The 17,036-nt window shown below is 43.3% G+C and overlaps 1 protein-coding gene across 4 annotated transcripts in view; it reads right to left on the reverse strand.

Annotated features, from left to right (window-relative positions):
* Positions 1-857: 857 nt before the first annotated feature.
* LOC102903087 (zinc finger protein 280B) overlaps positions 858-17,036 on the reverse strand; it is a 37,246-nt gene continuing 21,067 nt past the window's right edge. For 3 of the 4 annotated variants that reach the window (XM_076558623.1, XM_006997017.4, XM_076558622.1), the window contains one exon: positions 858-5,538. In XM_076558623.1, coding sequence (XP_076414738.1) covers positions 3,822-5,471 — 1,650 coding nt within the window. In that variant the 5' untranslated portion in view covers positions 5,472-5,538 and the 3' untranslated portion in view covers positions 858-3,821. Of the gene's footprint in view, positions 5,539-10,978; positions 11,038-17,036 lie in introns of all 4 variants that reach the window. The other variant, XM_006997018.4, reaches the window with a different exon arrangement.

The raw sequence follows: 17,036 nt of genomic DNA on the forward strand, positions 1-17,036 counted from the left end.
TTTCTCAGGGTCTTTGCCATCTTGCCTTTGTATGGGATAGCCTGCCCCAGCATGCTGGAAGCTTTGAGATAATAAACGCTCTTGTTGATTGCGTACGTGGATGGTGGTCTTTTGTGGGACTTCTCCAGGACCCTAACACTGGGTTCTGTCTCACTTGGCATAATTCAGCTGCTCCATGTGACTTCCATCCCAGGACGCCTGTCTACCTCAGAAGCCCCCTTCCCTAACCCCCTAAGAGCCAACCAATGCCCACCAAGTCAGCTGGAAGCAGTTTTTCCAGGAGAAAAGACGCCCCTATTCCTGTTCACTCACTTTTTTATAATAAGCAAAATGTCTGGAATGGTCGATTCTGCCCTCACTCCAGCTGCATGACTGCACATGCACAGTTCAGAGCAAAGAGTCCTACATCACCAGCATGCATTGGGACTACATGCTCGCGGTGTGGTCATGCAGTCAGCACATTTGTGGTGTAGCTCTGTAGGCCCACTTGCGCCTTAAAGAGCCATAACTCAGACCCACCCTCTCTCTCTGTTCGGTTCAGTCTCTTCCCCCCACCATCTTTCCCTCCCTCAGAACATGCTCCTTTCCCAGGCCTGGTTCTTTTGTCTCCCCCACTTCCTCCTAATAAAGCTCTGAAACTGATACTGGGTTCTGTCGTGACCATGACCTTTCTGCACAGTAACCAGTGCCGCTTATCATTTCAAACCCCAACTGTGGAATATAGAAAACAAAAATTAAGCTAAAATACATAGTGTTCAAATTTTAAAAAATAAAACAAAACAATAAAGCAAAAGGTTTTCACAAAATGCTTTATTTCTCTAATTGCTATTTCTTATAAATAACTTTGGCAACATTAATAAAATAATAACCTTTATTTGAAAAAGAAGCAACAGACTTCACAGAGTAACAAAATAGTAATCTTGACAGATATTTAATACATGTGTAAACAAAACAAAGTGACACTGCTTTAAAAATAGAGCTATCAATATAAAACAGAAAGCTCACTATGTTTCTTTGTGTTATAGGCACAGAAATGGACTTAAGCTAGCTCACTTCTAAGACAGAACCAAGGCTCTTGCTAATGATTTCTTCCTGAAGTTCTGTGACTAAGAAACTTAGCAGGGGGAAGAAAGGTGCAGCCAGAGGTAAACTGCCTTCCAAGAGAAGGAATAAACAGGACTTTAAAAGCAGGGGAGTTTCTAGTCACTCTAAACGTCTCGACAAGCTTAATAAACCACGTGTGAGGTAGCGAGCCATGCAGGCTTAGGGAAAGCACGGTGAGGAAGGGGCGGCCTGTGCAGCCTGTGCACCAGGAAGAAACAGGAATTTTCTTGAGGAACAGCAAGGCCGATACAACAGGTTGGAATAGTGCAGCAGCAGGGAGACACTGGGAAGTGGCAGCGGGTGGGAGGCGTAGGTAGGCGGGAGCCAGAGCGCTGGGGCCTCCCTTAGCGGTAAACAACAATCCGTACTCCTTAGGAGCATGCTTTTGTGAAACGGCAAAGTATAGCAACGGTGCTGGAGATACTCAGCACTCGCTAAACACAGGTCTAGGGTGGTTCTTATTTTTACCATAGACAGCACACAAGTCTGCAGGACACGTATGATTCGTTTCATACACAGTAGGACTTGCCCACCAGAACAAGTCGGGCAAACAACATTTTCCACATCTAAAGGAAAGGTCCAGGGTAAAAAGTTAGGTGTGCCTTGGCCCAAGAAACCTCATTGAAAAGGCCTATCAAAATAGAGCAGATCACAATCAACCAATGGATCAAGCACAGAGCAAATAAATACAACAAAAGATACCAGCAACCTCTCACCTCCCTCAGTCTTAACAGAGAGGCCAAGGCCTGGTGATGATCTCTTCCCAGTTTTTCATGAAATCCAAGGAAACTTCATTAGACTGAGGAAGGAAAAATGGATAGGGACATCTTAAGGGACCCACCCCCAATGCCCCTTTCTTCTTTTTGGTTATAAGAGACAGGGTCTTACTGTATAGTTAGTTTGGCAAGGAACTCATTAAGCAGCCCAGACTGACCCTGAACTCCAGACCCTTCTGCCCCAGGCTCCTAAGAGCAGTTATTACCAGTGTGTGCTACCACACCCAGCAAGATAAAGTACCTTTAAAGAAAGGAACAGGAAACTAGGAGATTTTTTTTCCAGACCATGTTTATAACCAGCATGCATCTAGACTCCTTGACTGATGAACAGAAGCAGCTGGGCACCTGGGCTAAACATGAAGGAACAGGAGATGGCACTGGACCACGCTCAAGAAGACAGGCCTGGAAACTTTTACAGAAACAGCTAATGCTACTGAGGTTGCTGAGGACTAACTAATCCTCAGGGGGTGCCCTACAGTCCTACAAAGAGTTGTTCCTCCTAGTGACCAGCTAAGTAGTAAAGTAATAAGATATATTAATGGGAGAAAGCAAGTCTTCATTTAGGTCATAGCCTGCACACTAAAGTGCTTCAAGTAAGACCCAAGCAATATTAGTGTGATCAACTGCGAAATTATACATACAACAACGAGAGAGCTACTCACTATAATCACTCAAATACGAGGCAAGATACAAATTGTGACTAGGGATATAGTTCAGTGGCAGAGCCCTTGCCTGGTACATGTAAGGCCCTGGGCTTAATCCCTAGCACCAAGTGGGGGGGAGGGGGGGAGCACCACATCACCAAATTGCAAGCTTCACATACTCAATAAACATAAGATACACATACACTGAAAAAAAACATAGTGAAAAGGCTCCATCATCGGCCCTGGGTTATTTTTTTGTGCTATGTCCAATATCATTGGGCAAGTCCCTATTACATCATAAAAGTACAACTAAATTCAGCCCAGGCCATAAACTAGACAGATGCCATTTTTCTGAACTAAAGTTCAATAAACTTCAAACTACAAATGCCAAGGCTTCTTGCCCCAAGAAAAGACAATGCACTTTACTGCTGTGGCCCGTAAGGATATGGCCAGTTCATTCTTCAAACACAGCTAGCCGAGAGGGGGAGGAGAGTGCATAAGTCCAACTACCCTACGCATCAAGCGATAGGAGTCCATGGACACCAGCTCCCATTCTACTAATTACTGTTGCTGCTTCACGTGGCACTAAGGACAGACACACAGCTGTGCTTTTAATGCTTGTAGGGGCCCTTCATAAAACGTGGACATTTTACAAGAATGGCTTGGCCTCCTTGAATCTTCTTTTGGGTAAAGACATTTAGGCACTACTCACTCTTTGGCTCCAAGACTGGAATGAATGTGTGCCTGTCCCCTTACCCATGCTAAACCATTTAAGAAGAGAACTCTCTCCCTCCTGTAGCAAGCATTCACTACCTATAGATCTTCATGGAGAGGTGGGGCCTTGTGAGCCCCATCCAACTCCAAACTTTTATGTAGAAGAGCTCTCAAGCTTAGGAGTTACATAAAATACTAATAAATAGGTTTAACTTCTGTTTTCCATTCACAAGGATAGAAGCACAAGCACCTTCCTTGGGTTGAGCCAAACACTTAATATGAAACCAGATATATCTTAAATAACACTCACTATTCATTCAGAAAACACTGTAGGTCAGAGAATGGGGTAGTAGAGTACTTGCTTATTATTTGTGAGGCCTTGAATCCAGCCCCAGAACTAAAACAGAACAAAACAAACCCTCACAAAATAAAAACAAATGAACAAACAAAAACCCTGCATTATCACAAAATTAAAGAAAAAAACAGTCCATTTCTTCATCAGTCTTGGGTCCTGACGAATAACAAATGTATAGTTTGTCCTTTCATCTCTCTGAAGGGTTCTGGGTTCTGACTTAGGTTAGAATTAATGGGACCTTTTTGAAGGTTTACCTTGAGATCTGGGGGAAGGCGGATCCCAATCAGTTGTGCTCACAGTGACCGATGCTACTTTCCCAGATTCTGACTGAACAGGATCCACCGAGACCTGAATAACAACCTTCGTCTCGGGAGGCAACCCTTCTAGCTGCTTAGGTTTCTTAAACATTTGGTGACACCGGGTCTTATGCTCCATTTTTTCCTTGAAGGTTAAAAACTGTAGCCGACACTTGGAACACTGGTGACCGTTCCTTTCCCAGTGCCCCCTATAGTGACACATGTATGGTGTTCCGGTTTTGAAAATTTTAAGACAAAATGGACAAAGTAGGTTCTTAGTGTTGACATGGCACTTTCTGAAATGTGTTTCCACATCAGCAAAGACAGACGACCTGTAGTTACAGATCTGGCACACGTACGGCATTTCCCCGGGCTTATGGTTGTCCTTCATGTGCTCTAAAAGAACTTGATTTGTCTCAAAGGACAATTCACAGATTTTGCAGACCATGGTGGGGTCAGGGGCGATGTGCACACGGTCCACGTGGAACTCCAGCTGGATGGGAGAGTTGAACTGCCGGTGGCAGTGCTGGCAGGTGGTATGGTTCTCCCAGCCGTCATTCCCCTGCCTCTCAAATTCCAAATGATGTTTGGTGTGGTTCATAAATTTGACGTTTTTGAGAGCTTTCAAACAGTTGGGGCACTTGAAGATTGTGTGAGTCTTCTGTTCTGGCTGCCCATCTCCTTTATGCTGACCATAGTAAAAGTCACTAAGTAACAAAGTCAGACTTCCTTTCTTGGGATCAAAGGTCCCTTGACTCGCTGGACTTGAAAAGCCCACTTTCACCAGCCCATTTTCATAGCGAGGGTGTACACTTGTAGGACTGATGTAGATAGCGTTCTCTGAGAGAGGAGCCCCATTCACAACACGGTTTACTGATTTGGGAACATCGCTGGAGGGTGTACTCGGTTGAGGATTTGAGGTATGGAAAGTACCAGAAGAGGACGATGCTGAAGAATGTTCTTCATCAATTTCTATAATAAATTCAGGCCTCTGCGGGTTAATGACATTTACTTCCGAAGTGGAATGGCGCTTCGATGCAGAAGAACTTCCGTTCCAACCTCCTACTGAAAGTGCTGCCTTTACTGGACTATGCTTTGAACTTGAGATTGGAACCAAAGGGGAACCCTTGGAAGAGCTACCAGGCACAACTTGTGGTGAATTACTTCTATAATCAGGTTCGGACAAAGGCTCAATAATAATAGGACTATCTGTTGACCTTGACTCAGCAGGAGATGCCGGCAAGACGATCACTGTCTCTGATGTGGGGGCTGCAGGGCTTTCAGCAGGAGATGCCGGCAAGACGATCACTGTCTCTGATGCGGGGGCTGCAGCACTTGAGGGCTGCAGCCTTTCAGTAGTCGTTTTTCTAAGGCTGTTTCGCTTTCTTTTTAAACGTGAACCTGGGGTGACTCTGTTCAAAATGTTCGAATTGGCAGGTTTTGAATTTGAAGTCTTTCCAACGAATATCAGTTCGGCGTCTTCATTTACATGCTCAACCCCTACAAAGATCAGCTCGGCATCCTCATCGTGGGCTCGACTGGGTTCCTGCTCTTCACCGCACAACATGAACTGCCGCTCCATTTCTAACGTTTCGGTTCCTGACAGGTGTGCTCACAAGTCCCGGTATTTCCTCTATTCACACTGCCACCTGAGCACAAACACATCACACATCAGTAAGCACAGAAAAAGGACTTATTTTTCTCATCAAAGACTTTGAGATGATTATAAACATTAAGGACACTCATCCGGTGCCCAACCTTTCAGGACACTCATCAGTCTACCCCAAACTTTCAGGCTCAGACCCAGGCAGGAGGCACAGCCATGGGCTCTTTTGCCTGAGACTCTCACTCAGCACCTATCTAAGCAGCCCCCAGACCCAGGCAGGAGCTCCATCTCCAAGGTCTCTTAAGTGAGTCTTCTCACCCCAGTTACCTCCTCTCACAGTCCCAAATCCTCCAGATCTAGGTCCAGCCAAGAGCCAAATCTACCCTCTCTTAGAGAGTCTGACCCAGGGCTTTTACCACATGCCACCCACCAGGTCAAGGTGGGGCCCACATCTTCAAGCTATCTTAGCCCAGGCCCTCTGTGTGCTCTCTTGCTGAGGCTGACCAAGTCCCTGAACCCGTGCCTGCCCTCTAGGCCCAGCCCCAGCCAGGAGTCACACTAGAGGACTTTTCTGGACTTCATTCAAACAATCTTACCCTACTCTAAGACCCCTGCATCACCCTGGTTAACAGTGAACTGGAGTTTCCCTAGTCTCTCCAATCAATAATCAATGCTGGGTAACTCAAGGACTAACCTGCTCACTCCTACTTGTCCTGAAATCAACCAAGCTCAGAGGAAAGCAAAACCAGAATCAGACTTCTACTCCACATATGCAGGCTAGAATCTGACATCAGACACAAAGAAATAAACTCCCACAGCCCTACTAGAAAACAAACCGCATGGGAGACTGAGACAACACGTGCCTCTTAAAGACTACCAGTCCTATAGAAATGTCGCCAAAAGGAACTGCCAAGACTAAACTCAGGACACAGATTTTAAGGAACAACTGTAAACAATCGAAATATTCAACAAATCCAAAGAGGCCACAAGCAAACACCTCAATGAACTTAAAGAGGACAGACAGAAGAAAAGCCTCTGATGCCCTGAGAGCAAATCCTCGGGAAGGAGGCATCCAGGTCAGCTCTAGCTCAGCTTCTCCAGGTCCTGTTTCCCAAGTGTGTGGTGGCACTCTATCTTCTGCTGCCCTCACCGACACAATGCCTAAGACCAACCTGGGGAAGGACAGGGTTGACTTCCTCTTATAACTCCCAGGTCACAATCTGCCTGATTTGTAAAACAGATCATGGACCAGTAATTCCACATGTTCTACAGACTTAATTCGAAGAACTCTGTCCAAATCAGGAATTCTGGAGACTAAGAAATGATCTGCAGCAGAGGGCATTTTATAACATTTTCAACCAAAAGGATGTTAAAGTAAGTTATAGGAAGCCTTACTATACACACAAGCACACATAAACAATTACTATACACACAAGCACACATAAACAATCACTGCACAAAGCATGGGTAAATGTTTGTAATTCCAACACCCAAGGGAATCGTGAGGTCAAGTACAGCTTCCAGGCCAGCAAGATAAGATCCTGACACAATAAAATAAAAAGTAACAAATTATTTTTTTTAAACAGCTACTCAATGGCCAAGCTTAGTGGTACATACCTTTAATCCCAGCACTTGGGAGGCAGAGGCAGGAGGATCTCTGTGAATTTGAGGCCAGCCTGGCCTACAAAGCAAGTTCCAGGACAGCCAAGGCTACACAGTGAAAAAAAAAATTCAGTATGCTTCCTCTATAACAATGACAAACACTGAGAAAAAAAAAAAAACCAAGGAGACAATCCTATTCACAATAGCCTCCAAATGAACCAAAACCTTGGAATAAACCTAATCAAGGAAGTGCCCAAACTCTAAACAATGAACATTTTAAAACACTGAAGAAATTGAAGAAGACAGTAGAAAATAGATGGACCTCTCATGATCATGGATCAGAAAAGTCAGTACCATGAAAATGTCTATCCAACCAATCTACAGAGTCAATGAAATCCCCATCAAAACCCCAGGGATTCTTCACAGACACAGAAAAATAATCTTAAGTATCGTAAGACCAGAGAGATGAAGTAACCCTGAGCAAAAACAATACTTATAGAGGTATCAACATACCTGATTTCAAGCTATACTACAAAGCCAGAGTGATAAAAATACCATGTTACTGGCACAAACACAGGCTAGGTCAATGGAATAAAACAGAGCACACAGACACAAGGCCATAGAACTTCAACCACCTGACGTTTGACAAAGCTGTCAAAAGCACACACTGGAGAAAAGACAGCATCTTCAATAAATAGTATGAGAAAACTGGAAATTTGTATGTAGAAGAATGAAACTATATCCTTATCTTGCACCATGCACAATAAATTCCAAGTAGACCAAGGACATGAAACCGGAAACTGCTAGAGGAAAATGCACTGAGTTCCTTTCAAGTTATAAATGCAGGTAATAACTTTCTGAATATGGTATGTTTATGTCTGAACACCTGATTTCAGCTCATAAGTCAGTTTTATGTCTTTTAAGAGTTAACAACTGTAGGTACCCAGGATACCTTACCTTCACAGCTATCAGTATAGCCTGGCTCCCTACAGTCAGGATACCTTTCTCTTCTGAGCACTTCAAGTGAGGGCACCTACCTACCAGGCCTGAACAGTCCTCAGGCCAGTCCCATCCCATCCAGTAAACATAGGTAATAACTTTCTGAATAAGACTCAAATTGCATGCAAAATAAGACCAATAATTGATAAATTGGGTCTCATGGAACTAAAAGGCTTTTGTACAGCAGAAGAACTTGTCAGTTGAATGAATGGGAGAAAAATCTCTGCTGGCTATATATTTGACAGGATTAATATCTAAGCTATATAAAGAACCCAAGAAACTAAACATCAACAACACAATCAAATCTTAGACTATAGGACTGATCAGAAAGTTCGCACACACACACACACACACACACACACACACACACACACAATATGGTGGTATTTTATTTGTAATGAAATGTGATTTTCATTGTATGTTAATAAATAAAGTTGCCAGGGGTCAGAGCTATTAAAGCCATAGCAAGAGCGTGGTGGTGGTGGTGGTGGTGGTGGTGGTGGCGGCGGCGGCGGCGGCGGCGGCGGCGGCGGCGGCGGCGGCGGCGGCGGCGGCGGCAGCGGCACACACCTTTAATCCCAGCACTTGGTAGAAGAGCTAGGTAGATCTGTGTGTTCAGGGATACAGCCAGTATTGGAGACATACGCCTTTAAGACCTGGAGGGCGGTACTTACAGGCAGTGACGAGGCAGTCATGTGTTTGGGTTTACAACCAATGAGAAGGCAGAACAGAAAGACTATTTAAAGACAGACACACAGGAAGTAGCTCTCTTTCGGGGAGGTAGGAGCACTGCAGGAGGTAAGATTTTAGCTCTGAGCTCTGACCTCTCGGCTTTCTCTTTTACATTGGTTCTATGTTTCTTATTTTAATAAGGCGGTTGGTTACATCTACAACACACACAAAAAAAATACAAATGACTAATAAACATTTTTTTAAATATTCAACATCATTGGCCATTAGAGAAATATAAATTAAAACTACTTTGAGGTCCCATTTCACCCCAGTCATAAAAAGAAAAGTGACAACAAATGCTGGTAAGAATGTGGGTTAGAGAAATACTTATCCACTGCTGGGGGAGTGTTAATTGGTGCAGCCATTATGGAAATCAGCATAAAGCTCTTTCTTGAAGAGTTAAAGACAGAAATTCCATAATGTCCCTGTTAGTTACAATTATCAACACAACCAAGAGACACACCCGGTAAGAGGGAGTCTCAAGTGAGGATTGCCAAGGTCAGACTAACCTGGTAACAGCACTGTGGCTGGTGCTATTCTTAGGAAGGTGGTCCTGGGTTGTATAAGAAAGCTAACTGGCTAAGTATAAGCCCGGGAGTGCCAGGAAATACCATTCCTCCACGGTTTCTACTTCACTTCCTACTTGAGTTCCTTCCCTCAATGATGGGTTGTAACCTGGAAGTGTAAGATAAAATAAATCCTTTCCTCCCCAAGTTGCTTTTGGATATGGTATTTGTAACAGCAACCCAAAGAAAACTAAAATAGATCTGCCTAGCTTTATCTCTCCGGGGTGTATACCCAAGGTACCGTACCCTACCACAGGCACACCTGCACATTCATGTTTACTGCTGTTCTATCCACAACAGCATGAACATGGACCAGCCTAGACATCAACCAACTGATGAAGGACTAATGAAACTGTGCCGTACACATCAATGGAATTTTACTCAGCGGTAAAGACAGACAAAATCATGAAAATTTCAGGAAAATGGATAGAACTGAAAAATATACTGAGTGAGGTAACCCAGACCCAGAAAGACAATCTTTTCTCTCATTGATGGATCCTAGCTCTGAACTTTGAGTTGTGCATTTAATTTGAAGTCATCAGGAGGCTATAAAGAGCACATGATGGAGGAGGAAAAAAGGCTTTAACCAGTGGTTGGGGTTAGGGCACCGTAGAGCAAATATGTTATAAAAGTAGAGGGGGGGGGGAAACGGACGATGACGGGGGACGACCAAGAGTTAAAAGTTTAAGGAGGGTAATGGTGGGCTACAGAGTGAAAGATGTGGCAGGGATGTTAATTAAAACTAAGGACATATGGAAAAGCCTTGTGGAAAACCACTGCTCTGTAAGCTAATTAAAAAATAAAGGTTTGGGAGAGGTGGAGCGATGGCTCAGAGGTTGAGAGCACTGACTGATCTTCCAGAGGTCCTGAGTTCAATTCCCAGCAACCACATGGTGGCTCACGGTCATTTAGAGTGAGATCTGGTGCCCTTTCCTGGCATGCAGGCATACATGCAGACAGAACACTACATATGTAATAAATAAACCTTTTAAATATACATATGTAGGTTTAGTTTAAGTTTAAACAGAGGTACCCTACTACACAGGTAAACAATACTTCCTCTAGAAAACATGGGTTATTAAATGAAAAACCTAAGTCCCAGGTGTAGGAATAGCTTTGTGTAATTGATGTGGGAAGCCCCAGAGGCTCCCCAACAACACAGGCTACTGCTGTTGCTCGACTGTTTGTCATAGCTACATAGTAAGACCTACTGCTGAAGACACCCCACAGTTTGGTAGCAGGACACACAAAAATCATGCTGGAATTGACCTAGAAATCCCCTCTCTGATGTCCGGCTTTCAGTGCTAGAAGGTGCTATACAGGCCACTGGAGGCGAAGTCATTCCTAGATCTGTCTAATGGAGGACTCTGCATGCTACAGTGCTAACCTGACAGAGTGCCCACTGGTTCATTGGTAGAATGGTATACAACACAGACATGCCATTGGATTGGAGGCCTATTCACAAAATGTAATTCATGCCTGGAATTGTCAACGTGGTCAAAAGCCCATGGTTGGAGAGTTCACAGGTGCTAGAAGGGAAACCTCCTGTTGCTCCCTTTTCCATATACTGGCATTTATACTTACATATTAGTGCTATTCAGTGCTGGTAAGTCAACGCAGAGACGGAGAGCTGCACCTTCAAACTGTAAGCCAAAAAGGACCTTAAGTTGCTTTGCCAGGTATTTTGTCATAGCAACAACAAAAACTAATACAACAACCCAATTAAAAAGTGGGCAAAATGGGGCTGGAGGGATGGCTCAGTGGTTAAGAGCACTGGCTGCTCTTCCAGAGGACCTGGGTTCAATTCCCAGTACCCACATGGCAGCTCACAATTGTCTGTAACTCCAGTTCTAGAGGATCTAACACCCTCACACAGCCATAAAAATTAAAAAATTGGGCAAAAGATGTTAATAGACATTTCTCCAATGATGACGTACAAATAGTCAAGAAGTATATGAAACTATGTACAACATCACAAATCATTAGAGAAATGCAAATTAATATTATTAGATATCACCTCACATCAATTAGAATAGCTTTCACAAATTTAAAACCAGGAAGTAACTCTTGGCCAGGACATGGATAAACTGGAATCCTCAAGCTGTTGAACTATAAAATGATACAACTGCTATTGAAAAAGGCATGGAAGTTCCTGAAAAAAGTTTTAAAGAACTGTCACATGATCCAGCAGTCTAACATCTAGGTATGCATTCAGAAGAAATGAAAAAGTCTTAAAGAGACAGAAACTTTTTCTGCATCTCTTGAGATGATCACCTCACTTAAAATAGCACCAAAATAAACTACCTCCCTGGCAGTGAATACAATGTAACCAGATGCTTCCCTGCCCCTCCTCCCCATCACGGCTTCCTTGACAAGACACACATTACTTCAAGATAAAAGTCTTAGACAAAGTAGAACTAGAGGGAACATACCTCAACATAATAAAAGCTATATATAAGAAACCCACAGCCAACACCATCCTAAATGGAGAAAAGTTGAAGCAATACCACTGAAATAAGGAATAAGACAGGGATGACCACTACTTCCCAACCTTCTCAATATTGTGCTTGAAGCACTAGCTGGAGCAATAATGCATAAGCAGGAAACAGAAGGGATACAAATAGGAAAAGGGGAAGTCGAATGTGGGAGCCCATTTTCAGGTTCTTAGTGGCTTTACCCAGCAGGTCTGCATAGAGAGGATGATTGGACCACAGGCCTGAGTGCAGGTGTCTGAGATGGTCTGCACTTGGCTGTGCTGGGGGGAGGTCTTTTGCTCCACCCCTTGGCGTTTCTATAAACACCCTGGGGCAGAGACAGTCAGGGGCCCTTGGAAAAGGTTCCAGGCACTCTCTAGGCTATCCTTTATTTTCTATCTGTTTATCTCCACAATCTAAATCCTTCTATCTAATATTTCCTGCTGCTCGCATTCAAGAAAACTCTTGGTAACTGTGGGATGGTGAGTAAACACCCCGCAGAATGGCACCATGAACAGGGACTAAAGACAAGGGAATAGGGATTAAAGACAAAGGAAAATAGTAGTAATAATAATAATAATGATTAGTTTTATTGCAGTTTTTGGTGAGAGTATGGTCCTGCCAGTTGAAGTGGCCAGTCCAGCATTGAAGTGAAAGTAGAGAAATTAATAAGGGCAGAGGGTTTTATCCTCAAGAGAAAAGGAAAAAGGGACTGGACGGATGTCCCATGCTGCAGCACAAAAATCTCTATCAAAGCCGGGCGTTGGTGGCGCATGCCTTTAATCCCAGCACTCGGGAGGCAGAGCCAGGTGGATCTCTGTGAGTTCGAGGCCAGCCTGGGCTACCAAGTGAGCTCCAGGAAAGGCGCAAAGCTACACAGAGAAACCCTGTCTCGAAAAAAAAAAAAAAATCTCTATCAAGATTTCTATCTTTCACCTCTTTCGAAATTTCTATCTGTGAAAAGTAAGTATAAGGTATAGTGTAGTAATATGCTGTAGGAAAAACTAAGAAGTGTAAAGTAGTGTAGAAAAATTTACTTAAGATAAGTTAGGCAACTAGATAGAAAAACTAAGTCCTCAATCTAACTTCGGGGACTATGAACGCAAACTGGGGGGAAAATCTTTGAGTTTTATGGGTAGAAAAAAAAACCTCTCTTTTTGAGCTTATTGGGCAGAAAAAAGATTCCTATGGAAGCTTTTGGCCTGGGGACAGCTAAAATACTAAACCCAAGTGGCAGGAGAAAGTGATTTCTCCCTGAGGCAAAAATTCCGGTGTAAGAAGCCAAAAAGTTTAAAGTTCAGACGTTTTAGGAAAAGTTGGTCTTTCTCTCTCTTGGGGAAAAAGCTTTTTCTTGGAAAAGTTGGTAAAATCTCTCTCTAAAAAAGCCTTAATCTTTCTCAAAACTAAAAGCTCTTAAAAAAAAAAAAAACTTAAAAACTAAAACCTTTCAGAACATTCTCAGAAGGACAAAAATTAGAATCACCTGAAGATATCAGTATGGGGACCACCTGTGATTAGCTCTAAGGGAAAACAACAAACCTCTTAAGACAGTAAAACCTCTCTAAGTTCTCTTTCAAGCTTTAAAAATTCTCCCTGCAATGCAGGAGGCAGAGATTGAGTTCCTAAAAACCTCTAAGCTGTCTCTTCAAGCTAGTAAAAGACAGCGGGTCAGAATCCCCTGAGGGAAACCGTTGGGTGAGTGTGGATAAAGAGCCACAAAGAGCCCAATATGGCAGGAAATTATTTACGTGGGAAAAGCAAAAAGCCAAGTTTTTCAGTTACAGCTGAGCTGAGGCATCAAGGGTTTTGTTTGAGTGAGCATTTGTCGGAATGAAAAGGTGCTCCTAAATGCCCTAATGCAAAGCTCCCCCAAAGCAATGAGCTGAAGTGGTGTTTTTTTTTTTGTTTTTTGTTTTTTGTTTTTTGTTTTTTGTTTTTTTTGGTTTTTGAGACAGGGTTTCTCTGTGAACAGTCCTGGCTGTCCTGGAACTAGGTCTGTAGACCAGGCTGGCCTCGAACTCAGAGATCCGCCTGCCTCTGCCTCCCAAGTGCTGGAATCAAAGGCGTGCACCACTACTGCCCGGTTCTGTTAGGTGTTTTATCTTAGCTTCTAACCAGCAACTGAGAAGCAACTAGCCAGTACCTCTGAGTTTGAGTACATTACAGGATACTAAAGTTCCTGCAGTTGTGAACAACCTCTTGGAGCATAGAGCTGAGGCAGGAAGGTGCAGGACCCAGGGAAAAACTGCTAATGAACAGAGCTAAAGCCGGCTCAATGGCACAGTTGCCCGCTTTCCTGCAAGTCCCGGGTTGTTAGGTGGGGCCACTCAGTGTCCACAGCTGCAAAAAGAAATCTCCCTGAGAAAAGCTTTCCTAGCAGAGAACGGACCTTCCTGGGAAAGCAGTAAAGCCGGACTGCGTCGGAAACGCTGTCTGGGGAAAGAACCCAGCCAGGGCAGAATGGAGAACGAACAAGGAGTAAAGTTCTTTTCCACCAGAAAGTGTCTTTTTGAGAAAAGCTTTGTTCCAACTGACTCCGGTGAGGTGAGGGAGTGTAGCCCTGAGAGGCGAATTGCCTCTGTCTGAGAGAGCTTGGACAAACAAAAGTAATCCACGGGAGAACTGGGCCTGGTGAGGGCCTGATTAGGGAAGTTCACCTGTCCTAAGGTGAGCTTAGAGATGGCAAAAACAAAAACAAAAAACCCTCCCTTGTTAGAAAAGCAGAAGCTTGATTTTCAGTCTGTACGCAAACCACACAGACCCTGAAAATAGAGACGGACTAAAGCCCCTACCTTCAGAAGCAGAAAAGCCGCCACTGTGGCACTGGGAAATGTTTCTGGGGCAGAGGCAATAAATTGAGACCAAACTGGGAACTGTCAGAGAGAAAGACTCTCTGAAGAAACAGAGATGGGACAAAGTCCTCCCTGGAAAATGAAAGCTGCTAGAGTTTGAGGCAGATGGGGGGGGTGGTATCTCCAAAGGCAGCTAGCAGAGGAACAGAGAGAGCCGCAGCCTGAGGTATCTGAAGCTCTGCATCTGGGGGAGGGGGAGGAAGAAGCAAAATGAGATAAAGATCTATCAGTGGGAGAAAATCTCTCTGAAGGAGCTATGGGAAGCTCTGTTATAAATGCTTTTGTTTTTCACTGACGGGCTAAGGAAAAACACAAGCCCCAATAAAGGTTGCTATCAGAAATGCCCACCTCAAATGCATGCTAACGAAGCAGGTGCAGTTCTGATCTAGGGCCAGTGTCAGATGAAGGAGAGACACCTGTTGAAGCCAGTTCAGAAGAGAAATCTCCTACTGTCTTATAATTAAAAACATAAAACACTTGGTTCAAACCTCCCAGGCAAGAACTTTGAAAGCAAGCCCAGTAAAAGAACTAGAAGTTGACTTTCAGACCTGAAAAGAACTATGGGAAATGAAGTCCAAAACTAGCTTGTAGCATTGGACTGATATAAGAGAAATGCATTCTGGGAAAGGTAGTTTTTCTGCTAAAGATGACGACATCACCCCAAAAGACTTTTCAGCTCACATTTATAGTAAACTTAAAATACAGTTTTTAGGGCTGGAGAGATGGCTCAATGGTTAAGAGCACTGACTACTCTTCCAGAGGTCCTGAGTTAAATTCCCAGCAACCACATGGTGGCTCATAACTACCTGCAATGAGATCTGGTACCCTCTTCTAGCCTGCAAGGACACATGCAGACAGAACACTGTATACATTATAAAAAAAAAATACAGTTTTTAAAAGAACAAGGAAAATAGTCTCAGAGTTGGTTGAATGTTAGTTCTGAGGAAAAAATTTTAAGAATATGGAACTCAGAGCTTCCCAGTTTTTGGCTCCTTTAGTAAAATACCTTATTTTCCCTTATAGCTGTACAAAATTTTGCTAAGAGCTTTACAGTAGTTCAATGTGCAGCTTTTTGTAGAGCAAACTGAAAGTTCTGCTACATCAGAAAAATTTGTCTGAATTATGTCACAGAGAAGCTGTTATGAATTTGGGTAAAGGGACAGCCTCTAACTAGAAACCATTTATCAACAAGCCATTTTAAAATCCTTAATAAAGCAAGGGAAAGCAGTCCATACACTGAACACTGTTTTAGAAGAAACATATAGGAAATTTAAAGAGTTCTTTGCCTTTTGAACAAACAACCTACAATGAATGATTCCTTTGTAAATCTAATAAGAGGACAAGGAAATGGGTATTCAAAAAGAAAGGACTGCTTTGTAGATGGGAGTCACACTTCAGAAAAATCTAGCCGTCTTACAAAATAATTGCTTCACCTGAAAGTTCCTTATGAGAAATCAATGCTAAATAAATATCACAGCTGCCAACAATAACATCAGGGGTTAAAGCTAATAAAGTGAAAATATTAGTGGTATTGTATTCCCCCAAATATTGTGCATGCTAATAAACTTATCTGGGGTCAGAGACAGAGCAGCCACAATATTAAACATGAAGGATAGGCAGTGGTAGCACACGCCTTTAATCCTAGCATTCCAGAGGCAGAAATCCATGTGTTCAAGGATACAGACAGGCATGGTGACTCATCACGCCTTTAATCCCAGGGAGTGGTGGTAGAAAGCAGAAAGGTATATAAGGCATGAGGACCAGAAACTAGAAGCTTTTGGCTGGTTAAGCTTCAGGCTTTCGAGCAGCAGTTCAGCTGAGAGCCATTGGGATGAGGACACAGAAGCTTCCAGTCTGAGGAAACAAGACCAGCTGAGAAGTTGGCCAGACTCTTTAAGACTCATGCTACAAATATTAAATCATGAAAATGTTCTTCCTCTGAGTAAGCTAATGAAGGATATGGTTTATGAAAGAACATCTATGTTCTTGACTCTTTTTTTGTTTTTGTTTTTGTTTTTGTTTTTTTGAGATAGCTTTGCGCCTTTCCTGGAACTCACTTGGCCTCGAACTCACAGAGATCCACCTGCCTCTGCCTCCCAAGTGCTGGGATTAAAGGTGTGCGCCACAACCGCCCGGCTTTGACTCCTTTTAATAGCAACAGTTTTGTTGAAAATATTGGGCTATTAAAAATCTATCAGAGGGCTTAGGGAGTTAGCTCAGTGGTAGAGCGCAGGCCCTGGGTTCGGTCCTCAGCTCCAGAAAAAAAAAAAAATCTATCAGAAATATCAGCATGGTTAGAGGAACTCATGGCAAATA

The sequence above is a fragment of the Peromyscus maniculatus genome, chromosome 21, assembly GCF_049852395.1.
Source record: "Peromyscus maniculatus bairdii isolate BWxNUB_F1_BW_parent chromosome 21, HU_Pman_BW_mat_3.1, whole genome shotgun sequence".
Classification (NCBI taxonomy): domain Eukaryota; kingdom Metazoa; phylum Chordata; class Mammalia; order Rodentia; family Cricetidae; genus Peromyscus; species Peromyscus maniculatus.